The sequence below is a fragment of the Trachurus trachurus genome (assembly GCF_905171665.1).
Source record: "Trachurus trachurus genome assembly, chromosome: 22".
NCBI lineage: Eukaryota > Metazoa > Chordata > Actinopteri > Carangiformes > Carangidae > Trachurus > Trachurus trachurus.
Window position 1 is genome coordinate 520124 of NC_139907.1, and position 19205 is coordinate 539328.

Here is a 19205-nt window from a genome sequence, read left to right on the forward strand (position 1 = left end):
TCACATTGAAGAAGCTGGAATCAGAGAATCTGGAGCTTTGTTTCATTGAGTGCCGCGCTCCTTTCCAAAGTTTTAGTCAAGTGTATCAGCAATTTAGACCATTTTTGATGATTTTTGTAGAGCCATAGTGTATTCTATATTATTGCCACCAACACATACTGTAGCTCAATTGAAAGGTGAAACTTTATGCCTCAAATGGCCACAAACCGTTTGTTTCTACGTGCCTCCGTTCCTGAGAAAAGTCAAGCTAAACATGGCTGGGTTTCACCAAAATCCCTCCTTTTTTTCTAGAAAAGGAGATAGAGCGTCTTTTATGAAAGCTGCTCTGTTTGTGCCTGTCGCTCTTCTGACACTCGCATTTGAGCCGCTGCTGCATCCACATGCAGAACTCAGTTTGCAAAAGCCGAGTTATGATGAAAACTTCCAGATCATGAGCTGTCATGAGTTTTTGATCGTCATCTATTTCAGTTCTGCTCGTTGTAGAGTCCCCAAATTTACACATAAAGGTTTGTTAAAGTGTCTAGTTTCATAATTTAAAAAAAAGCAGGTAACACTTTACAATAAGGGTCCCTTAATTAACGTTAGTTAGTACATTATTAAGCATTAATTAACCGTTTAAAGATATATTAACAGTCATTATTATGTATTACTTAGGGCTAGGAAACACATTAATTAATGTAGCCTATTACTAAGCAGTTAATTAATGTTTACTACTCAAAGTTAGTTAATAAATTAAAAGTTGAATAATGTAATTAGTTATCATTATGTATGCATTACTCAGCGTTAGTTAACACATTAGTTTATATATTAATGCTTAATAATGTACTACCGTAACTAACATTAATTAAGGGACCCTTATTGTAAAGTGTTACCAAAAAGCAAAAAACCTAAAATTACGTTATTGGCACTCAATGAGTTAAAAAACGACTCAAATTGATTATTAGATTATCAGAATAGTTGATGATTAATTTAATAATCGTTAATTAATTGTTGCAGCTCCATCACTCGGCTCATCTGTGACTCATCGCCATGGAAGCAGACTGAGGTCCGGTCTGTAGAAGAACCGGTCTGGATTCACCTGAGGAGGGGGCGGGGCTTATGTTGTTGCATGTGACTGGTCAGACGTGTGAACTGGGTGTAGCGATGTCACGATTACTTGTTTTCACAACTGATCGCGGTATTAAACACAATTAACTAATCGTAAAGGTTCCTAAAGACAGCCACTTCCCAAAAAACATGATGTCAGAACTATATTGGCAGATGTGGTGCCAAAGTAAAGGTAAATGCTCAGATACTGGTCCATTAACTAATGTAACATTGGATTGGTAGGAAGTTAAATGTTAGTGTGTCATTTTTAATTAAAAAAAACCCCCAAATAAAACAAAAAACCATTAAAATAAAAGTAAATATTTGGTATAGATGACAATTTATGACCTGAATATTTTAAACACTTCCCCTGAGGGGTTAATAACTGGTCATATATTAATAGATACATTAAATATTTTATGTAAACATATGAGTAATGTAATGTTATTTAGACTATATTTGATTTTACACATTAACAGTGTTGTGAAATTAACTGATGCAGAATAATGGTGATGATCGTAATAACACTGTGGTTACTTCTCTGACAACAATCGCTCCAAGCTAATCTGTAATCGTGACATCACTAACTGGGCGTCGACCTTTGACCATGTGACCACTTGGACACGGACGTTGAGAACTTCCCCGGTGGACGTGGTTGTTGAAGATGGTGGACGCGGTGCGGATGCTGTTCTCTGTCGTCATGGTGACGTCCAGCGTGGCGGCGGTGAGCGGCAACGTGGTTCTGCTGCTGGTTCTGCTGCTCAACAGAGACGTTCGCTCGGCGGCGCTCGGCGTGTTGCTGAGCAACGGCCTGAGTGACCTGGCGCTGGGGCTCAGCATCATCCCGCTAGGCGCCGCCGCTGCCGCCGCTAGCCTGGCGCCGCCCGGCGACCCCGTTGCCGTGGGCGATGTGGGCGACGCGGCCAGCGCCTTCTGCCAGAGCAGCGGCTTCGTCCTCCTGCTGCTGCAGACGTCGTCGCTCCACGCCGTCGCCTGGACGACCGTCCACAAGTTCACGGAGATCTGCTTGGCGCTGCGCCACCGCAGCGTCTGGACGCCGCCACGCGGCCGCGCGGCGCTGGTTATGGTCTGGACCGTCGCCCTGGCGACCGCCGCGCCGCCGCTGCTCGGCTTCGGTCGCTACGCCTACAGCGAGTCACGCTTCCTGTGCGGGCCGAGCTGCACGCCGGAGGACCGGTCCTTCCTGCTGCTGTGGCTGCTGCTGGGCGTCGGGTTGCCCCTGGCGACCGTGTGCTCGCTGTGCGGATGCATCGTTGCCGTGGCGAGGAAGCAGGCGCGACGGGGCACGTTCAGGTGCAACGAGCTGCACTGCTTCTACGTTCCCGCCAACAACTACCTGAGGAGCTCCGTCGTGGTCGCCGCCACCTCAGGTCAGTCCGCTCCGACTCCGATGTGCACGTCACCATGACAACAAGAGCATGACTCACTGTCGCTACGGTCACTGTGGTTGTGATGTCATAACCACAGCTGGTCCCAAACCTGTCACCACATTACCCATGAGCCTCTGCTGCTGCTCTTATGAAAACACTCAGTGTTAACACCTACTGAGAACAACTAGTTACTAGTGCTAAGACCTCTGTAACTAGTCCTGTCTAACTAGTCCTCTCCCTCAGGCTGCCTGCTGCTCTGCTGGCTGCCCTACATCTCAGTAACTAGTCCTCTCTAACTAGTCCTGTCTAACTAGTCCTCAGTAACTAGTCCTGTCTAACTAGTCCTCTCCCTCAGGCTGCCTGCTGCTCTGCTGGCTGCCCTACATCTCAGTAACTAGTCCTCTGTAACTAGTCCTGTCTAACTAGTCCTCAGTAACTAGTCCTGTCTAACTAGTCCTCTCCCTCAGGCTGCCTGCTGCTCTGCTGGCTGCCCTACATCTCTGTGTGTCTGTAACTAGTCCTGTGTAACTAGTCCTGTCTAACTAGTCCTGTGTAACTAGTCCTGTCTAACTAGTCCTCTCCCTCAGGCTGTCTGCTGCTCTGCTGGCTGCCCTACATCTCAGTAACTAGTCCTCTATAACTAGTCCTCTGTAACTAGTCCTGTCTAACTAGTCCTGTCTCTAGGCTGTCTGCTGCTCTGCTGGCTGCCCTACATCTCAGTAACTAGTCCTCAGTAACTAGTCCTGTCTAACTAGTCCTCTCCCTCAGGCTGTCTGCTGCTCTGCTGGCTGCCCTACATCTCAGTAACTAGTCCTCTATAACTAGTCCTCTGTAACTAGTCCTGTCTAACTAGTCCTCTCCCTCAGGCTGCCTGCTGCTCTGCTGGCTGCCCTACATCTCAGTAACTAGTCCTCTATAACTAGTCCTCTGTAACTAGTCCTGTCTAACTAGTCCTCTCCCTCAGGCTGCCTGCTGCTCTGCTGGCTGCCCTACATCTCAGTAACTAGTCCTGTCTAACTAGTCCTCTGTAACTAGTCCTGTCTAACTAGTCCTCTATAACTAGTCCTGTCTAACTAGTCCTCTATAACTAGTCCTGTCTAACTAGTCCTCTCCCTCAGGCTGCCTGCTGCTCTGCTGGCTGCCCTACATCTCAGTGTGTCTGTACGAGACGTTCAGCGGGAGAGAGACTCCGCCGCTCGTCGCTGCGTTCTCTGTCTGGTTGGTGCTGAGCGGCGCCGCGCTGAACCCCTGGATCAGCTGCCTCACGCACACGTAGGTGGAGATGATGTCATACTACACCCGTTACCGTGATGATGTCATACTACATGTGACCTGTGATGATGTCATACACCATGTGACTGTGTGTCTCTAGGCGCTACCGGGCGGCGCTGCGGCGCGGCGTCAGCTGGTTGACTCGGAGGTGGGCGTGTCCCGGGACGACGACCTCGGAGCTCCGCCCACCGAGCGCCGACCTCCACCTGCACACGGCCAATCACAATCGCATCAGCACGACCACGACATCATCAACCGCCACGACCACATCAACCCTTCCACCGCTGTCACCAGAAACACCCACGCCAACGCCGCCGTGAATCATCATCATCACCATCACCAGGCTGCACTCCAACTAGTCCTGTCTCTCAGGCTGCACTCTGAGTTTCCTGAAGCAGGAATCGAACCGCGGCCCGTGTTCCTACCTGGTTGACGACCTCGAAGTAAAGCGCCAGCGTGGTGTTCGGGTCGAGACCACAGACCTTCCACTGACTCGTTCCTCCGGTGCCGATCTCCTGTAACACACACACACACTCTGTGAGTCCTTTTAACGGTTTTTAAAGCTCTGAACGGTCTCAGTCCCAGTTATTTATCTGATTTGCTTTTAACATACGAGTCCTCTAGAACTCTCAGCCTTTTATTTATTCCTAAAGTTGCAAACAGAACTTCTGGCGAGGACGACCCACGCCCATGGAGCAGACACCTGAACACCAACGGAGAGCAGAGACTGTGGACATTTTTAAAATCAAACTGAAGACCTACCTTTTAGCCTGGCTTTTAACTGAATCTTATTATTTTTATCGCTGCTGTAAAATTATTTATTGTCTTAATTGCAGCATCTCTCTATCCCCTTGATCTATCTACACATTATACATATTTATCTATTTTACTTTACCTATTTTCTTTTATTACTATTCTGTTTTATTTTATCCCATTGCACTTATCTATCTACTCTCTAGAGTTTTCCCCATTAAAAACGGTTAAGTGCCTCTAAATTCCAGTGTTTTAAAATTCTTGTGTGAATGCGTATGTATATGTATGTGTTTCCCCCTATATGTGTTTCCCCCTATAGACTGAATCTCCTTGTTGTTTACATTCTACTTCCGGGTAGAAAACCAGCTGTAATGTGAATGAGATCAATAGTAACGAACGAGACTTTAGCTATATTTTTCCAACCTTGTGTCTAGTAACATTAATAGGCCTAAAGCTCTCTTTAATGTTCTAGAATCCATTGTCAACCCTTGTAATAGTGACCCGATAACACCTACTCCTGCTCTCTGTGATAGTTTTATTAACTTCTTTGTTGACAAAATCTCTGCTTTGCGATCAGTCTCACCTGTTGCTTCCCCTGACCCCTCTGAGCCTCACTTTTGCTCAGCTGTTTTTAACCAGTTTGAGCTGATATCAATAGAAGAGCTGTCAGATGTTGTTAAAGAGCTTCGCCCCACAAACTGCCCATCTGACTGTATTCCCTCTCGCCTTTTTAAGAATGTTTTTAATTCTACTGGCTCTTTTATCTTGAGGTTAGTCCATGCTTGTTTCAGCTCAGGGTGTTTCCCAGCATCTTTGAAACATGCTATAGTACAGCCACTTATTAAAAAACCTAACCTCGACCCCACTGTTCTTTCTAATTTCCGACCCATCTCCAAACTTTCATTTTTATCCAAAGTGCTAGAGAAGGTAATGGCTAACCAGCTATCGTCATTTTTGGAGGAGAACAATATCTCTGAAAAGTTTCAGTCCGGCTTCAGGTCTCGTCATAGCTGTGAAACTGCCCTGCTGAAAGTATTTAATGACATTGCCTTAACTTTAGATTCAGGATGCCCAGCAATGCTAATGACTCTGGACTTGACAGCAGCATTTGATACTGTAGACCATGCGACACTGTTGTCACGTTTAGAGCATCATGTGGGTATTAAAGGGACAGCCCTCTTGCTGATTAAGTCATATTTGAGTGATAGGAGTTTTTCTGTTCAGATAGGCAGTTTTTCTTCTATCGTGGCCCCCCTCACGTGTGGAGTACCCCAGGGGTCGATTTTAGGCCCCCTGTTATTTTCTCTGTATATGTTGCCTCTGGGATCTATCTTCCGTAAGCACAATATAGCCTTCCATTGTTATGCGGATGATGTGCAGATCTACCTCCCTCTCCGGCTGTACGCCAAGGACCCACTGAAACCTCTCTTAGCTTGTCTTGCCGACATTAAGAGTTGGATGAGCCTCAGCCAACTTAACCTCAATGACAGTAAAACTGAGGTAACTGTTTTTGGCCTTCCTGAAGGCTGTTTAAATTCATTTGATGGACAGGATCTCCTTGCTTTTAAAACCACCCCCTTTATAAAAAGCCTTGGTGTAACTTTTGATTCCAACCTTGATTTTAAAAAACAAATCAGCACAGTGGTAAAAGGATCTTTTTATCAACTTCGTACTCTCTCTAAAGTCAAGCCCTATTTATCTTTTAATGACCTGGAAAGTGTCATCCATGCTTTCATATCCTGCAAACTTGATTACTGTAACTCCCTTTATGTTGGTCTAGACCACAGCTCCCTTCGCCGCCTGCAGCTGGTACAGAATGCCGCTGCTCGCCTTTTGACTGGTACCAAAAAAAGGAAACACATCACCCCTGTTCTGGCTTCCCTCCACTGGCTTCCCATCCGTTTTAGAATTGACTTTAAAGTGTTATTAATTGTTTTTAAAATTTTAACCGGCCTGGCCCCACTATATCTTAAAGAACTCATACAAGTCCGATATCCAGCTAGAGCTCTGCGTTCATCTGGAGAACCGTTGCTGGATATACCTCGAACAAAATTAAAAACCAAAGGTGACCGAGCCTTCTCAGTAGCTGCCCCCAAGCTCTGGAACAGCCTGCCACTACATATTAGACTTGCAGGATCAGTGGAGAGGTTCAAGTCCGCCTTAAAGACTTATCTTTTTTCCCTGGCTTTCGGATCATGATTGAATTGTTGTGTTGTGTTCTATTTCTGAATGTATATTGATATGTGTGTGTGAATTGTTATGTATTTTTTGTCTTTTTACTTCTGCGCTGTAAAGCACTTTGGCTGACTGTGACAAGTCTTTTTAAACGTGCTATACAAATAAATTGAACTTGAACTTGAACTTGAACTATATATCATCAGCTAACGGTAGCTAAGCTAACAGCAGTAGCTAAGCTAACAGTAGCTAAGCTAACGGCGGTAGCTAAGCTAACAGCAGGACGTCAGCTGTTAAAACCCTCCCGTTGTGGGACACGACATGAAACTACTCCAGTTAGCTCAGTCATGTTGGAACTCAGATATCCGCTGGAGAAAATATTTGTTCATGGAGCGTTTATTGAGTCACTGAGTTATTAAAGTTAAACAGGTAGCTAACCGTTAGCCCAGCTAATCTATGATAACCATGACTAATTACAAAAATGTGCACACAGAAATAGTAATGTTTGTCCAATCATTGGTTTTATAAACTTTACAAACATCAGATTAGTCTAAACGGTGATATAGTGACATGAAAAAGTAGATAAATATAGTGAAACTCTCGTCCGTCACTATTGTTCTCATGCTGGTTTTCTACCAGGAAGTAGTTGTAAACAACAAGGAGATTCGTCCTATATATGTCCCCCTATAAGTGTCCCCCTATATGTGTCCCCCTATGTTCCTCATTTTTATCATGTGATTGATTGATTCAAAGGTCAAAGGTCAAAGGTCAGCTGTGTGGTGGTTACGTACGTTCTCAGAGACACAGGGTCCTTTGGCGTTTAGAGACACGCACGGTCCGATCGCTCCCGACACTTTGATTTCTCTGGACGTCTGAAACACACGACATGGCAGGTCACTCACCAGGCTTTCTGCAGGTTTCACCAACTCAGAATTAAGACGTTTTAAAATGAAATTTAAGACCTACTGTATATCATGACGAACAAAAACAAAAAAAAAAAGAAAAGAAATGCTGAGTCACAAAAATACTTGCAAAAAAGAAAAATGAAGACCTGTCTAAAATTATTTAAAGGGACAATGAGGAGTTTCTATTTGGTTATAAAAAGTCTGATATTAATGTGGATGAATCTCCGTTACCACTTGTTAATGGTCCATTTTAGATAAATCTATGGTTTTGTCTCTATGGTTATTTTGTTATTATTAGTGGTGGTGGAAATGCTGGGTGAGCCGACCAGCGTTTCTTTACTTTCGGTTTCGTGGCGAGTCATGAGAATAACGCCGCCGAATCTCCGTTTATGGTGGGAACTACGACGGTATGTGATCGTCTTCCAACCTCTGACTTTAATTCTTGATGAATGAAAACATGAGTCTGTCTTGCACCGGTCAAAGAATTTCACGGTGCGGAGGCTCATAAATGTAGTGTGGAAACACTTCGCTTTAACAAAACTCCTCATTGTCCCTTTAAGACTTGAACACAATACTTAAATTTAATTTATTGTGGAAACTGAGCAGGGGGCGTGGCCTCTCTGTATGAGGGGGCGTGGCCTCACCTTGACCTCTAGTGTGGCGGCGAAGGCCATCTTGAAGGATCCCTGAACGTCCTTAGTGAAAACTCTCTGGAAGGTTTGTTTGAACAGAGACGTGTTGAAGGAGTCGGCCATCACCATGTAGCCCCTGGAAACACACACACACACACACACACACACACACACACACACACACACACACACACACACACACAACACCTGTCACGACACTGTGTGTGTATACTTGGATGTGTGTGTGTGTGTGTGTGTGTGTGTGTGTGTGTGTGTGTGTGTGTGTGTGTGTGTGTGTGTGTGTACCCAGTGTGGTTGGGGCAGCACTTCATCTCCAACAGGCCGGTCTGATCCAGAGCGCAGGCGTAGATGTCGATGATGTGACCGTTAGTGGACGCTCTGTTCGCCAGGGACTCGTAGTGCTGCACACGCACACACACACACACACACACACACACACACACACACACACACACACACACACACACACACACACACACACACACACACACACACACACACACACACACACACACACACACACACAAACATCATGTTAATCATATTCCTACAAGAAGATCATTCACAAAGTGTCACAGCTCCAAGTTTTTTATTGTCGTGGTGTCGATCATTTTAATCATATATTGATTTTCGTTCGATACATTTGCATCTTTTGTGTTTGTTGAACTGTGTTCAGAGTCTGGATTTCAATAAATGAGATTAAAGGGATACGCCAACATTTATTTTTTCGTGTCTTGCCTCACTCCCGAGTCCATGACCAGCAGATAGACACCATCCTTTCAACTGTGCGTGCAGTAACAAGGGAGATAGAGCCGTATCGCCGTAATTAGCTTAGCTCAAACACTGGAAGTGTATGGGTAGTGTTAGCCTGCCTCCACCTAAAGTAGCTAATTAGCTTAGCTCAAACGCTGGAAGTGTATAGGTAGTGTTAGCCTGCCTCCTACCTAAAGTCGCTAATTAGCTTAGCTCAAACACTGGAAGTGTATAGGTAGTGTTAGCCTGCCTCCACCTAAAGTAGCTAATTAGCTTAGCTCAAACACTGGAAGTGTATAGGTAGTGTTAGCCTGCCTCCTACCTAAAGTCGCTAATTAGCTTAGCTCAAACGCTGGAAGTGTATGGGTAGTGTTAGCCTGCCCCCTACCTAAAGTCGCTAATTAGCTTAGCTCAAACACTGGAAGTGTATGGGTAGTGTTAGCCTGCCTCCACCTAAAGTTGCTAATTAGCTTAGCTCAAACACTGGAAGTGTATGGGTAGTGTTAGCCTGCCTCCTACCTAAAGTCGCTAATTAGCTTAGCTCAAACACTGGAAGTGTATAGGTAGTGTTAGCCTGCCTCCACCTAAAGTAGCTAATTAGCTTAGCTCAAACACTGGAAGTGTATAGGTAGTGTTAGCCTGCCTCCTACCTAAAGTCGCTAATTAGCTTAGCTCAAACGCTGGAAGTGTATGGGTAGTGTTAGCCTGCCCCCTACCTAAAGTCGCTAATTAGCTTAGCTCAAACACTGGAAGTGTATGGGTAGTGTTAGCCTGCCTCCACCTAAAGTCGTTAATTAGCTTAGCTCAAACACTGGAAGTGTATAGGTAGTGTTAGCCTGCCTCCACCTAAAGTCACTAATTAGCTTAGCTCAAACACTGGAAGTGTATAGGTAGTGTTAGCCTGCCTCCACCTAAAGTCGCTAATTAGCTTAGCTCAAACGCTGGAAGTGTATGGGTAGTGTTAGCCTGCCTCCTACCTAAAGTCGCTAATTAGCTTAGCTCAAACACTGGAAGTGTATGGGTAGTGTTAGCTCCACCTAAAGTCGCTAATTAGCTTAGCTCAAACACTGGAAGTGTATGGGTAGTGTTAGCCTGCCTCCACCTAAAGTCGCTAATTAGCTTAGCTCAAACACTGGAAGTGTATGGGTAGTGTTAGCCTGCCTCCACCTAAAGTCGCTAACTGGCTTAGCTCAAACACTGGAAGTGTATGGGTAGTGTTAGCCTGCCTCCTACCTAAAGTCGCTAATTAGCTTAGCTCAAACACTGGAAGTGTATGGGTAGTGTTAGTCTGCCTCCACCTAAAGTCGCTAATTAGCTCAGCTCAAACGCTGGAAGTGTACGGGTAGTGTTAGCCTGCCTCCTACCTAAAGTCGCTAATTAGCTTAGCTCAAACGCTGGAAGTGTACGGGTAGTGTTAGCCTGCCTCCTACCTAAAGTCGCTAATTAGCTTAGCTCAAACACTGGAAGTGTATGGGTAGTGTTAGCCTGCCTCCACCTAAAGTCGCTAATTAGCTTAGCTCAAACACTGGAAGTGTATGGGTAGTGTTAGCCTGCCTCCACCTAAAGTCGCTAATTAGCTTAGCTCAAACACTGGAAGTGTATGGGTAGTGTTAGCCTGCCTCCACCTAAAGTCGCTAATTAGCTTAGCTCAAACACTGGAAGTGTATGGGTAGTGTTAGCCTGCCTCCACCTAAAGTCGCTAATTAGCTTAGCTCAAACACTGGAAGTGTATGGGTAGTGTTAGCCTGCCTCCACCTAAAGTCGCTAATTAGCTTAGCTCAAACACTGGAAGTGTATGGGTAGTGTTAGCCTGCCTCCACCTAAAGTCGCTAATTAGCTTAGCTCAAACACTGGAAGTGTATGGGTAGTGTTAGCCTGCCTCCTACCTAAAGTCGCTAATTAGCTTAGCTCAAACGCTGGAAGTGTACGGCTCTATCTCCCTTGTTACTGCACGCACAGTTGAAAGGATGGTGTCTATCTGCTGGTCATGGACTCGGGAGTGAGGCAAGACACGAAAAATAAATGTTGGCGTATCCCTTTAAACAGCACGAGAAGTGATGAGATGTGATCAATAATCAATAATCAGTAATGGATACCCTCCCTGACCTTGGTAGCCTTCTTCATGAACTTGGCGTTGTCCTTCTCGATGTCGTGCCACGACCTGATGGGCGTCTTCAGCTCGTCTCCCACCACCATGCCGGGGCCCTGCGTCGCCGGGCCGCCGATGAACGTCATGATGCGAGCGCCCGTGTTGGGGAAGGTGCACTGTGGGTAAACACACACACACACACACACACACACACACACACACACACACACACACACACACACACACACACACACACACACACACACACACACACACACACAGACAGACAACATGTTAATCATATTCCTACCCTGTGACCCTGTGATGATGCTGCATGCTGCTGAACTCTAAGCCCCGCCCCCTCACCTCTCTAAGCCCCGCCCCTCTCTAAGCCCCGCCCCCTCACCTCTCTAAGCCCCGCCCCCTCACCTCCAGCAGGCCGACGGCGATGGACATGGCGACGCCCAGCGAGCGCAGCGGGCGTTTGCCCTGCGTGACGGGCCACGGGTCGCGCTGCAGCTCCCCCAGCAGGTCGGTCAGGTTCATGTCGATCTTCTGCACCGGCTGCAGGAACCTGGATAATAATAATACCAGAACCAGGATTAAGACCAGAATCAGTGTGTGTCTGTGTCCCTGTGGGTGTGTGTGTGTGTGTGTGTGTGTGTGTGTGTGTGTGTGTGTGTGTGTGTGTGTGTGTGTACCTGTTGGACAGCGGCTGCTGGACGCTCTGAGCTCCTCGTCCCTGAGCAGCTGAAGGTTTGGTCAGACCCAGCATCTCCTGCAAGAGGACAACTAGTTAGTGGTAACTAGTTAGTGGTAACTAGTTAGCGGCGCTGACTGGTCTCTAGTTAGCGGCGCTGACTGGTCGCTAGTTAGCGGCTGTTAGCGGCAGCCTAACCTGCAGCTGCTTGGCGCTCAGGTCCTTGGCGAAGGAGAACATGTAGCTAGTAGAGTTCACTAGTTGCTAGTTAGCGGCTCTGACTAGTTGCTAGTTGCTAGTTAGCGGGGCTCTAACCTGCAGCTCCTTGGCGCTCATGTCCTTGGCACCTCTGAACACGTAGCTAGTAGAGTTGACTAGTTGTTAGTAGAGTTGACTAGTTGCTAGTTAGCGGTGCTGACTAGTAGCTAGTTGCTAGTTAGCGGTGCTGACTAGTAGCTAGTTGCTAGTTAGCGGTGCTGACTAGTTGCTAGTTAGCGGTGCTAGTTAGCGGTGCTGACTAGTAGCTAGTTGCTAGTTAGCGGTGCTGACTAGTTGCTAGTTAGCGGTGCTGACTAGTAGCTAGTTGCTAGTTAGCGGTGCTGACTAGTTGCTAGTTAGCGGTGCTGACTAGTAGCTAGTTAGCAGCGCTCTAACCTGCAGCTGCTTGGCGCTCAGGTCCTTGGCGCCTCTGAACACGTAGCTAGTAGAGTTGACTAGTTGCTAGTAGAGTTGACTAGTTGCTAGTTAGCGGAGCTGACTAGTTGCTAGTTGCTAGTTAGCGGGGCTCTAACCTGCAGCTGCTTGGCACTCAGGTCCTTGGCGCCTCTGAACACGTAGCTAGTAGAGTTGACTAGTTGACTAGTTGCTAGTTAGCGGTGCTGACTAGTTGCTAGTTGCTAGTTAGCGGCGCTGACTAGTTGTTAGTTGCTAGTTAGCGGCTAGTTAGCGGGGCTCTAACCTGCAGCTGCTTGGCGCTCAGGTCCTTGGCGCCTCTGAACACGTAGCTCTTGGCGATGCCGTCACAGCCGAGCTCGTGCACCTGCACCATGCGGCCGAAGGTGAGCAGGCCGACCAGCGCGGTCGGCGGCAGCAGGGACAGGGACATCTGCAGAGACTCTTTCAGCGCCTGCAGGTCCTCGTCCTCCATGCAGGTGTCCACCACGTACAGGAAGACCAGCGGCATCTGGGGCCCACGCTGCACACACACACAGGACGGGTCACACACCTGGCTGCTCACCTGGGGCCGGTTGCACCACCTCTCACTAAGTGTTTGCTAAATCAAGATTTAGTCATTACTAAATTACAATGTGTTGCACCAGTTTGACTAGGAATCAGGTAGAGCTAGTAATTACTAGAGCGCTGTAAAAGAGAGTAACGACACCACCATTGACTCCCGTGGTAAGGGTTAAAGCCTCATGCCCCCTAGTGGCAGGATATGGGTATTGCAAAAGCGCCCAGAAAACCCATTCACTCCAATGTATGTGTGTTGCCCACTTGCTGGTAAATTGATGAAAACGGCCGTGTTTTTGTTTTTAGGTGTCTTGGTCATATCAGATTATACTTAGAATTTGTTTAGTACAAAATGTAGATTGAAACATTCATGTAGACAACTGTTTTTTTTGTTTTTGTTTTTTACTATCCTATGTGTTAAAGGTGCAATATGTAAGAATGTGGCCAAAAACAGTTACTGCAGTCAAAATCAAAACACAGTGATCTGGTTTTTTCTCCCAGTCGTAGCGGCAGCTCAGGGGAAGCAGCAGGGTTAGGGTTAAACTGAGGCTGAAACGCCGCTGACGCCGCCATGACTGGGAGAGAGCGCTAGGTGGCGCTACATGTAAACACGTAAATTCAAAACATAAACATGATTTGCAGTCTGCAAAAAAATATTTTTAATGCGAATACTCTGTCTGTGCTATTGTTGTTGGTGAGTTCATCATGTTATATGAACATTATTCCTGAGTCTCTGTGACATATTAGGAGGATTTTACGGCCAGTTGCTTTACATTTCTTACATACTGTACCTTTAATGTTTATCTGTAAAGGATCCTCAATGATGCTATTAACGTGGGTGATCTATAAATGTCCTTAAATTATTGAAAACACCACACTGCTCATTCACCAACAATGCAGAGATGTCAGTTCTTTTGTAAAACCCATATTCCTCCACCAGGAGGCGCTGCCATTGGACCAATGCTGTCGTTACCATGGATACATATATATCTATGGTCCTTACTCTCTTTTACAGTGATCTGGTCTGCACCGGTCTGAGGGACTCACCTGGACCACGTACTCGATGGTGGAGAACTGAGGCAGCAGCTCGGCCGGTTGGTTCACCTCCGAGATCCCCGCGTAGGACGGAGGGAACTGCAGCGCAACAAACAAATAAACAAATAAATAAACAAACAACAAATAAACAACAGTATGAGCTGCATCCTGTGTCAGTCTGATTTAGCTGTGTCTGTGTTTATAAACATGTTAACGAGCGCCAGGTGGATTGTTTATGAAGTTAACGAGCTCTGGCCTGAGGATCAAAGAGGTTACCACGGCGATAGGGGCCCCCGCAGGCTGAGACAGACAGAAACGTGCAGAAAAAGAGCCATTTTCTGCCTCTGCACCGGTCTCACAATTAGGCTTAGCATGACAAAACGGTAACTCCTATCAGAACAAAACACAACATTCCGTGCAATACACACCCATTATAATCTCATAATTTCTCCAAAAATGATCATGGTCATTGAACAGGGATTGATCAAAAACTATATGACCTATCAAAACGTGGAGTAATACACCAATACACAAGACTTGTGTCTACTGTTTAAAGTTTAAATGGAGTCTCTAGGTGAAAGTATGCCTGAGCAGTAGACGTTTGTTAAACTCCAATGATTGGTCTTTTTCGCTCTTTTTTTTTCGCCCGTCCCATTGACTTCAATGCAAAATTTTGCCTGGCCCCCAGTGCCCGGTGCGACGGCCCGTGGCCCTAACAAGAGGAGGAGGCAACAGGTGAAGTGAAGGTTTCTCACCTGGTTCCTCTGGTAGCAGAAGTTACAGGCCCACAGCTTAGCTCTGTAGTCCACCTGGCTGGAGACAGACAGGTAGAGAGACAGGTGAGACAGACAGTTGTCAATTCAATTAGCTTTATTGGCATGAACAGAAATTTGTTGTTGCCAAAGCATTGTACAAACTATTTATAAAGACATGTCAATATAACAAATATATACACAGTATTACATATTTCAATATTCAATAACAAATAAAGAATATTCCATATAAACTACATTACAACAGAATTTAATACAATCAGGTATAAATAGACAGTTGTCTCGTACCACAGCGGGTTGAGGACGGCGCGGCACGTTGCCCGGCTACAGAGAACCGGTTCGTACTGGATCGGCGGCAGGTCGGGTCGCTCCTTCAGCGGCGTGAACAGCGTCGCCACGGGAACCACCATGCGCGTGGCCTCCAGCCGGCTGGACGGCCACACGTTCCAGCTGAACCGCACGCCGTCGCGCTCCTCGTTCTGGGCGATGTACTCCGGGAAGGTCGCCATGGCAACGGCCACACCGGCACCGGCACCGACACCGGGGTCGGACACGCCACCAGGTCACAACCTGGAAAAACAACATGGAAGTCAGATTTATGTTCTTCTTTTCACACATATACAACTAACAGATAAACAGACAATTATAATAATATAATATATTTTTACCTGGTTAAATAAAGGCTAAATAAATAAAATAGGGTTATAATACACAGATAGGGGTGTTGGTGTTTTAACTCCATACAGATGTTTGTAGTTCCTAACGTCCAGATGTTTTAGAGCTTTTCTAGTGTTTACATGTAGAATTTCTACTTTGAATTGATGAAAACTTGGTTTCTGTGGCTCCATTCACATCTGTGGATGTAGAGTTTTATTTTCCTACTCATCAACAACAGTTCCTTATATTATTATTTCATCATATGAGTTCATACTTGTATCACATAGACGCTGGTTCTCTAACTGTTTTATATCAAGGACCCAAAACTGACACAAACTAGACCACGGACCCCCATTGGACAACACACCAGAAATACACAAACTATCAATGTACATTTAAATTAGGTGTACATTATAGAGACATTTCTGGGGGAAAAAGTGGTACAAATTCTCACAAAAAAATAAACAATTTTTTTTTTTTTATGTAGAAAAAAGTGGTAAAATTTTGCTTCTTTTTTTTTGAAAAATTTCTCAGGAAAAGTGGTAAAATAAAAAAAAATAAAAAGTCAAACAATAATGAAAAAAGTGGTAAAAAATTTTCTAAATATTATAGAGAAAAGTGGTAAAATTTCTAAAAAAAAAGGGGGGCAAACAATAATACAAAAAGGGGTAAAACTTAGTAAAAAGTAGAACAGAAAAATTGAGAGGAAAAGCGGAAAATTTCAAAAAGAGAAAAAAATAAAAGATTTTTTTTTAAAACAATTAAAAAAGTGAAAAAAATTCTAGGATCAAGTGGTAAAATGTCCAGAAAAAGTTGTGGACCCTTGAACCCTGTCAACCCCCCCACCCTGAGAACCATTGACATTTACTTTATCTCAAGGAAGTTTAAATGTGAAGCAACTGGACTTGGTTCTTTGTCTAGAAGACGTTTAATGTTCTGACCAGCTGAGACCGGTCCAACTATCTGGTCTCAGGTCTTTAACCTCTAAAAGCACCTTTACAGAGCCGAGCCGTGACAGTGCAGTGGAAAAGCGCCAAGAGGGTTTTCACAAGACCTGGACCTCAGACCAGAGAGTTGGACCAGTTCTAGTCTGGTCAGATGGAACATTAAACGTCTTCAAGTCCAGTTGCTTTACATTTAAACTTCCTAGAGACACGATGAGCTGATGAATGAGAAGATTCACACACTCACAGTACTAATACTACTCTATTTACTATAGTTAGATAGTTTAGTTACTGGGTTTACTGAGTATCACATAGTATCACATAGTATCACATAGTAGAGAGTACACCACTGACTGTTTCATCATGAGAGAGAATTAGATCTGTAAGTGTTTACGTTCATTCACAGGTAAACTACTAACACACTGAGTGGGACCACTAGACCAGGACCACTAGACCAGGACCACTAGACCAGGACCAGCAGGACTTTCAGATCCCAATACCAATATATCAAATACCAGTCGATGACATCATTTCATTCATCAGCTGATGTTTAAAACCCGGTCTGATGACGTCACACAGAGCTTGCTGCAGGTAAGTGGGTCAGAGTCTCACCTGGACCTGGTTCTGGACCTGGTCCTGGTCCTGGGGGGCCGGAGGCTCGGTGTGAAGCTGCTGCGGGTTCTGGTCCCGGGGTCCGGGTCACTGACGTCACAGAGTCCAGGTGACACGTGCAGCACCGGGTGACGTCACAGGGTCCAGCTGACAGACTGACTGCAGGTGAGTCCAGGTGAGTGTGAGTCCTGCTCGGGGCTCTGGACCAGAACCAGTCAGCGCCGCTCCGCTGTGACAACGCAGCAGAACAACATGGCGGCGCCCTGACGCCACGTCAAAGCTCAGAGCGTCGAGAGGACAGAGGGAGGGAGGTGTCACTCCGCCTGGGATTCCTGCACCAACACCACAACCCAACAACCCAGCGGAGCCGCAAACACACTGTTGCTTTATTTTTTTAAATTGTGCGACACAGAAATTGCATACATACGTACATCCATAGACATATATATATATATATATATATATGTCTATGGATGTATATATATATATATATATATATATATATATATATATATATATATATATATATGGGTACATCAGTATACTACATCCATGAGAGACAATAAGGCAAACAAAAAAACACAACAAAAAGCAAAGACAGCCAGAGGCCTAAAGTTACAAGTCACTTACAGAACATGTCTCCATAACAGAGCAGCTACGTTTAGCAGCTTTCTTATTTCTAATGTCCTTGATTGTGGCAGCAGAACGGTGCAGTTGATGGTTTGGAAGAAGACCCGGTCCAGGTTTGTGGTCGGAGTGAGACCTCTCTCTCTCCTAGAGAACAGCTGCGACGGAGCCGCGCCCACTGAAAAGTTTTCAACACCACAAGTTAAAAACAAATCAATAATCGATAGTATCAGTGACGTAGGAGGGGGCTGCAGCACAGATATAATATATATATATACATATACACACATATATTATATACTGTTTATAAAATATCACTCTTTATTATAAAACAAACATGTGCTGCCAGAGTTAGTGATGAGCTGTTGGAGTAAAGTTGATCATGGTCTCTGACTGAATAAAGTTTCTTCTGAACTGATGTTCAGAAACAGTCCACCTTTATCTAATCAGTTAGACTTGGTAGTTATTCATCATTTGATGCTTAAACCTGATGATGAAAAACACTAAAAGCTGTTTTTTCTCAGTTTGGTATTTTTACAGATTCTGCACTTTGCCTTTGTAGAGCAGAGCAGGTAAAACGGCTACGAGGAACCTTTAACTGGACCTGCAACAGTCTGAGTTTCTGCTGCTTCTACTCATTAACTCAGAGTTAAATACATCAACATGGTAGATATGAAACTAAATAATATAATGTCTACTAAACATTCCCCTGCAGCAGGAATCAGCCTCAGCTCAGTGCAGTCGACAGCTGCAGCTTCACCAGAGGAGAGTAAATGTAAATCTGCTCCAACAGCCACTAAATCACAAATCTAAACCAGGCAGCGCTGGCTCAGCAGGTCATGACATCATTCAAAGAGAGTTCTGGAACACAATAATGGTCAAATAAAGTTCATATATATATATATATATATATATATATATATATATATATATATATATAAAGGATTTCATGTTATTGGCCAAAATTGTAGTTGAAATACTCGACTCAGCACAAAACATGACGTAGTTTAACTACCAGCAGCTCACAGCAGGTTTGTTGTCCACATGGGTCAAAGATGGAAGGAAGGAAGGGCGAAGGGAAAAAAGGTAAGGAAGGAAGGAAGGATAAAGGGAAAGATGGGAGGAAAGAAGGAAGGGGAAAAGGAAGGAAAGATAGAAAGAGGGAGGGAACAGATTGGGTCAAAAAAGAAGGAAGAAGTAAGGACGAAGGGAAGGAAGGGAGGGAGGGGAAAAGGATTGTGGAAAGAAGGGAGGGAACAGATTCTTTAAAGGAAGGAAGGAAGAAGGGAAAGAAGGAAAGAAAGAAAGATGGAGGGAGGGAACAGATCAGGTCAATTGGATCAAGAGGAGAGAAGAAGAAGTAAGGACAAAGGGAAGGAAAGAAGGAAGGATGGAGGAAGGGAACAGAAGGACGACAGGAGGTTTACAGTCAGTTTTCTGGATCTTCTCTGTTTTTCTCTTCATTCAATAATAAAATAAAAAACTGTGTGTGTGTGTGTGTGTGTGTGTGTGTGTGTGTGTGAGTGAAATGACGACTCAGCAGGTTTAAA

General features: G+C 45.1%; 2 protein-coding genes across 2 annotated transcripts in view; one reads left to right on the top strand and one right to left on the bottom strand.

Annotated features, from left to right (window-relative positions):
* sec23a (Sec23 homolog A, coat complex II component) overlaps window positions 1-17291 on the bottom strand; it is a 29705-nt gene extending 12414 nt beyond the window's left edge. The window contains exons 1-12 of the mRNA XM_083998366.1: window positions 17029-17291; window positions 15104-15385; window positions 14798-14855; window positions 14055-14141; window positions 12736-12972; window positions 11779-11855; window positions 11507-11651; window positions 11095-11253; window positions 8521-8636; window positions 8227-8350; window positions 7469-7549; window positions 4175-4264 (exon numbers count right to left, since the gene is read on the bottom strand). Coding sequence (XP_083854492.1) covers window positions 4175-4264; window positions 7469-7549; window positions 8227-8350; window positions 8521-8636; window positions 11095-11253; window positions 11507-11651; window positions 11779-11855; window positions 12736-12972; window positions 14055-14141; window positions 14798-14855; window positions 15104-15324 — 1395 coding nt within the window. The 5' untranslated portion in view covers window positions 15325-15385; window positions 17029-17291. The remainder of the gene's footprint in view (window positions 1-4174; window positions 4265-7468; window positions 7550-8226; window positions 8351-8520; window positions 8637-11094; window positions 11254-11506; window positions 11652-11778; window positions 11856-12735; window positions 12973-14054; window positions 14142-14797; window positions 14856-15103; window positions 15386-17028) is intronic.
* Window positions 1751-4069, top strand: LOC311005846 (histamine H2 receptor; the record flags this gene model as incomplete). The annotated part of the gene is made up of 3 exons (XM_083998456.1): window positions 1751-2477; window positions 3596-3749; window positions 3850-4069. The coding sequence occupies 3 exons, from the start codon at window positions 1751-1753 to the stop codon at window positions 4067-4069; spliced, it is 1101 nt and encodes a 366-aa protein (XP_083854582.1).
* Window positions 17292-19205: the final 1914 nt, after the last annotated feature.